Here is a 6,411-nt window from a genome sequence, read left to right on the forward strand (position 1 = left end):
ATTCACAGCAAGAAATGCAACCTTTCCTGTTTATTGTCTGATAAACAAATGAAAAAAACACAAGTGGATTTATATTATAGACATGTAGGGTGGTGGCTTTCTTGTTGCTTTTGTTCATGGAAAGAATATAATCTGTGTAACAAAATAAAACAAATGACTTCAGGGGCCGTGGAACAAACAGTGCGAGCGATGGGATCAGGCAGTCTGATAAGTTTTTTCCTGCGGTTACTCCCAGTGTCACGGACACTAACTTCAAACGGTGCGAATGATTTAAGCCATACCTTTAGCAAGACAGGGCTGCCAGCGCCACTGTGGGTAAAGAATAGTGCGAGGAAGAAAGGTCTATACAGCTGGCGCAGATACAAAAGCAGGAAAGCATGAACCTCATCTCACACCTTCCCTTCTTTCATCTACTTCCCCTCATAAGCTGGTATTTTGATTCCTGGATTCCTGGCAAGCAGCCCTGTTTGCAATTCAAAGAGTTTTCAACAAGAGCATCTGTTTGGGTATTATCATAAACCTGCATGCACCCCCCACCCTTCACCTCGCTGCTCCCCCTCTCCTCCCTCCCTTTGCTCTCTTTCCTCCGCCATGTGCACTTGCATGTTTGTGGAAAAGGGGTGGAGAGGGTGGGTGATGGTGGGGCAGAGGGGGCGGGATGGGGGGGCTTTTCCGTGACCCACAGAGTCAATGATACATAAGCCACATGACCAACTAGTCTCCTTATCCAAGGCAAACAGGACTCATACACACACACACACAGACACACACGCCGACAGACAGACCTGCAAGCTGACTTCCAGCACATTCACAGCTCCACTGAACTTGGCTCATGTTGTCGTTTCTCTGACAGAAGAAAAGAAGAGACACACACACACTCACACATACACACACACACACCTCCGTGGGAGAGCTCAGATAAAGACGTGCCTTCAGTCTTGGAGTGGCGCTGTCACACACTGATATACAAATACGCATTTAGACAAATACACAGGCACAGTCAGGGAGCCACCACACGCCACATACACACTCACACTCACATTCCCACAAATTGACACACTCACTTCTCACACACACACACACACACACAGGGGAGCAAACAGTCTCTCTCTCTCTCTCTCTCTCTCTCTATTTCTTGCTCGCTCAGCTGCTCTCCCTCTCTCTCTCCCCCTCTCTCTCTCTCTCTCTCTCTCCCTCCCATCTACACACACACACACACACACACCACTACAGTATATCAGCGAGTGACTAGCGGAGAGCCAGAGGGGAGTGCAGAAATGAATGTGAAGATCCTGACGCTGGTGATTGTGCTCTTGGTGTCTCTGCTGTGTTCTGCCAGTGCTGGTGAGTACAGGAGCGGCCAGCCTCGTCGCCGGTCGTCTCCCTTTGCTTTTCTATTTCTCTCTCTGTTTGCCTTGGGCTCCAGCAGGCAGCTGTAGTTGATCAGTTACCCAGCATGGTTAGCCTTGTGTGGGCTCTAAAAGGCAGGAATATCAGCACCTGGCTGTATACAGTACTGCACTGCAGTGGTTATACTGTCTGCTATTGTACTGCCATGGCTTTTATGTTAAACTTGAATGTGGTTTCTGGCTTAGACTGATCATATTCCTCCCTGCCTCACCTTGATGCAAGCTTGTAAGACTTGGAGATGAAATATGAAGAGGTTTTTATTGATGGACGTTCATGTGTGGAGCTATTCCTGAGTGATAGATTGGCTGGATGTATAGGTGAATGTGGTGGCTGTTATGAAATGTATGATATGCATGGCACATGTTCTGTAAGGTGGAGTGAATCTGATTAATTTATGGCTTGATGTATTCCATCTGACCCAAGTGCTATATGATTATTACATGACTATGAATGAGCAGCAGGGCAACACAGCGCCTTATATATGCATGCGTGCCTCCTGTGGTGATGATAATGAGGACTGTAATTGTTGTACGTATCGATGAGGGGAACACAGATCCCAGGTGCATGGATTGTCTCTGGAGGGGCTCAGTCTTGATGCCCTGTCACAGTAAATTTCCGTAAAGTGCTGCTGCGTCTCTGGAGCCATTGTTGAACTAGATATCAATTCCAGTGTGAACCTAAAATGTCTAATATTTGGAACAAAAACAGTGATTTGGGACAATTATACAGGGGCAGGGCATGTTCTCTCTGATGGCTCATGGGAATAAATGCCTTCTGAGATACGGGCTGGGGGGTTAGTTTGGAGACCGATGGGCAGTCTGCAGATGTGATGCAGGTAACATTGTGATGTGAAAAAACAACAGTTAGGCCTGTGTAAATGTCTGGACCATTCTTGGGATTATCACCTACCCACCAACTACAGTGGCTTGGAAGACACACAGACAGAAGCTGTGTTTATCTTGAATACTGTGCAAGTGGAAGATGCTGTGTAGACTATATGTGATAGGATATAGAGAATACAATATGTAGCATAGACTATGACAGTAAGATGCTCTATACACTGCATCTTGGAATATATAGGCCTAGGGATATGTATACTGTAAGATGCTGTATAGGCTGTATGTTGCTAGGTGCTGTAGAACTGTGGTTCTAAGATGCTGTGTAGACTTTATGCTTGCAAGATGCTGTCCACTCTGTGTATTGATCCATGGCCACAGCACTCACAGTTCCCATGCTTCCCAGCACATTTGTTACAGCGACATGCTATTTTTGTCTGAGGCTCTCAGCACATGAGTAAATGGGAAGCAATTATCTAGCATCATGGTCAGTGTCGTTTTTCACGCCCTGCGTGTGGCTAAGCATGTTCCATGCTTGAGAGCCCACCGTGCTACACCAGCGACGGGGAAAACAAGGCTGCTGTGCCTCGGGCTTTCATGGGAGCTTATCCTTCTCAACGTTGTTTAAGTCATGCCGCTTATGTGCCTCTCTGTTCCCCGGCTGCTACTGTAGTACCAGAGCTCCATTGACAGGGAGGAAGAGAGAGAAAGGGAGTGAAAGAGAGGAAGGGATGCAAGTGTGTTGCGGCGTTGATGGGTGTGGGGAGGGATGCTAGCTGGAGTGTGCCTGCGTAGCACAAGCCTCTGCTACAGTATGCGCTGTCGCGGGAAGGTGTCGGAAGAGGCTCTGCATGTAGGCAGTGGGTGTGAAGCCTTTCATCTTGAGACAAACGCTTTTCCAGTTCAGTGGGCTTTCTCTCTCTCTTTCTCTTTCTCTCCCTCTGTCTCTTTCTCTCTCTCAGGCATCTGTGTGTGTACATGTGTGTCTGAGAAAGAGGAGAGAGATACACAGAGAGAGTGAGACAGAGAGAGCATGTGTGTGTGTGTGTGTGTGTGTGTGTGTGTGTGTGTGTGTGTGTGTGTGTGTGTGCACTTGCAGGAAGCAATGAATATAGACCTGGATCCGGCTGATATAGGGTGGGGAAGTGTACATGAGAGTGTGTCTTGATTGTATTTATGGATGCACATGCATATCAGTAAGAACTCCTAGTGCAACAGGCAATTCACCTCAACAACCTAATGCTACTTAGAATATTCATCCAGTACACTAAAAGAGCTGCTGTGGCCTTCTCTATGTAATATTAGCATCCTTTAGCAGTGCACTTCAATTACCCATCCTTGAAAAGCACTCTGGCTCAGGAGTGGGCTCCAGCTTTAGACATGTGGTATCCATAATTCATCCCAAGGCCGATTACTCTTCCTCCCTGTGTAACTCTTAAGACTGGTATATAAACACTCCTTATTCTCAAAACATTCTCATGTCTGTCACAGCCCCGTAGAAGATATCAAAGCTTCATTTTCCTCCGCCACGGAAACACCCTGCCAATCCTCACCCAGGGACTGACAGGATAAAAACAATAGCAGCTGGCTCAGACACGCACTTGCCCACACGCACATATACGTAGAGAGTGTAATTGTACGGCCTGGGTTGAACAGGTGAGGCAGTTGTGAGTGCGAACAGGGCACGAGGCCCAGATCAGAGCCATTATCTGGCAGAGAAATCGTCTGCTTGGGAAGGGAGGTGATTTTATGAGAGCTGTCAGCAATGCTATTATTCCATATTAAACTTTGATGTATTGTTGGGGCTGGCTGTTCTGTGGCACCAGCATGCATACACACTGTAGCCCGCCTGGCTCAGATGCTCAACCAAGTGTTACAAGGCAAAGTACAGCGAGAAAGAGGAGAGCTGCAGGACGTGCATCCACTCATTTAGACACCTAGAGGCATCAAACGTGTGCTTAGCTAGGTCTGATTATTCAGTTAAACAACATCTAAGATCTCTAAACCAACGGTAACCAGGAAGCTTTAAATCATAATCTCAGGTTTTCTAATGTAAAAGAGGGTGTTTGTGCCTGTGGACGTGATTACGGTGGCCGTGGAGAGAACAAAAAGCAGCTAAACTTTTCCAGATGTCCAGGCATAACATAATAACAGTAGGCAAACAGTTGTGTCAAAGGAGAAGCAGTGGAAAGGTTATTAGAGGATTATGGAGAATCACAGAGCCTTTTTTTTTTTTTTGAGGCACAGGAGCTTGTGAGCACCAGCTGGGTTTATGTCACTCACACACACACACACACACACACACACACACACACACACACACACACAAAACGCACACACGCAGGGTAAGATGAAATCCATCTCATGAAGAACCTGGATTTCCTTGTGATGCAGCATTACGAGAAAATACAGCCAGCAGCATCAGTGGAGTTTTTCTGCTGCAGAAAACACACACACACACACACACACACACACACACACACACACACACATAGTTGTGAGGACACATCTAATGTTAACCATCACATCTAAAGGCCCATCCCAAGCTCTTACCATTACCCTAACCTAAACCTAACTCTAAACACAACCCAAAAACCAAGTCTCAACCCTCCAACAGCCCTTTGAAGAGGATCAGCCAGATGGTCCTCATAGCAATGCTTCTGAACAAACATAGAAAGACATAAACACACACACACTCATAACAGTCTATGAGTTTGGGAAGTGGGTAAAGAGTGATTTGTTATCCTCTTGTTGATTTATTTCTTGTTTATCCTCTGTGGGTTTAAATAGTAGCAGTGGTACTATGTTATTATGATCCGCTCACGGTTTTAGGAGCGGGCGTTTGACAGTATATATGACACGAGATGATATAAATTTATTAGGTGTCAGAGATTTTGCCTTACTGTTCATACTGCGGTTGCAAAGCATTTAATATTTCTGGATGCATTATGCCGTATTCACGCCATATTGTTCAGACTGTAACTACGAGCAGCCAAGGAGGAATTAAATTGGGAATTTCTGACAGCGATGGCGAAAGGAGCCACAGACGCGTCGACAAACTGTCTGAAGCTGGCGCTATCCAGAAAAGTAGATATACACTGTATGTTTGTACCTGTTTTTACTTTTTGATGAACCACTGCGAACACATAACACCACAAAAGTAGCAAATTCCGGCTATATAAATGGAGTGACTGCAAGATTTACTGTGGGTGTAACCATCTTGAACAGGAGGTTTTCATTCGCCTTCTGCCGACATTGTGTAATTGCAGCATTACGGTTAGTGTGGCAGATAAATTAAATAAAATGATTTTTAAGTCTTCTGACTTATCAGGCGTTTGGACTGTTGGACGTTCCCCTGTGGTTATTTTATCTCTTCGCAAGTTGTAGATCAAAATATATCGTTAATGATAAATAAAAAAAAACTCTTATCTTAGATTTTATACTGCCCAGCCCTGCAGTTCATAAATGCAACTGAGTGTAGCTGTAGGTTTCAACGAGGAGAATTTTCTGCGATAAACCACTTCACATCTGTATAATATCACCCAATGTGAGCTTGGTGAATGGCACTCACAATTGCTCTGGAGTGGGTGGGAGTTGAGGAAGAGATTTAGTGAAAAATCATAACTCATTTGGTAGGGATATAAGGCTAACCTTTGGGCTAACACTCCCCGGAGAGCTCAGCTGTTGAAGACTTTGGCATATGTGACTGCTGCGCTGCTGTAATGTAATTCAGAACCCTTTGAATGAATAAATCTACTCACTTAGATCTTCCCTAGAGAGTAAATGCAGTGAAGGGAAGAAAAAGCGTGAGGGGGAGTAAAAGACAGGCCAAGGGACAGAAAAATAAAAGGGTGGACAGGAAGAGAGGCTATCTCGGAGACGGGAGGTTGTGTAAGCTTTCCATGGTGAAGGAAGTCACAGCTACATCTACAAACTCACAGCTGGTGATCTTGCTCGGCTTTACACAGATCATATGTGGAATAATGACATGATGACTCTTCTTGGCTGTAAGGAAGAAACCAGTTCTGCTAAATATGCTGAATTACTTGTAAATCAAATTCTGACTCCATTCTGCGGCCCAGACCCCACTTTGAGTTTTGAGGGCACAACCTGGAGGTTTGGGCAAGGGGTAGTGTGTGTGTGTGTGTGTGTGTGTGTGTGTGTG

The 6,411-nt window shown here is 45.5% G+C and overlaps 1 protein-coding gene across 1 annotated transcript in view; it reads left to right on the forward strand.

The window, feature by feature from the left end:
- Nucleotides 1-763: 763 nt before the first annotated feature.
- Nucleotides 764-6,411, forward strand: part of apln (apelin) — a 22,139-nt gene continuing 16,491 nt past the window's right edge. The window contains exon 1 of the mRNA XM_087171735.1: nt 764-1,344. Within this exon, the coding sequence (XP_087027861.1) occupies nt 1,278-1,344 (67 nt within the window). The 5' untranslated portion in view covers nt 764-1,277. The remainder of the gene's footprint in view (nt 1,345-6,411) is intronic.

The sequence above is a fragment of the Seriola lalandi genome, unplaced genomic scaffold, assembly GCF_002814215.2.
Source record: "Seriola lalandi dorsalis isolate HSWRI2012SDOR001 ecotype SW California unplaced genomic scaffold, Sedor1 jcf7180002054972, whole genome shotgun sequence".
NCBI classification, from domain to species: Eukaryota; Metazoa; Chordata; class Actinopteri; order Carangiformes; family Carangidae; genus Seriola; species Seriola lalandi.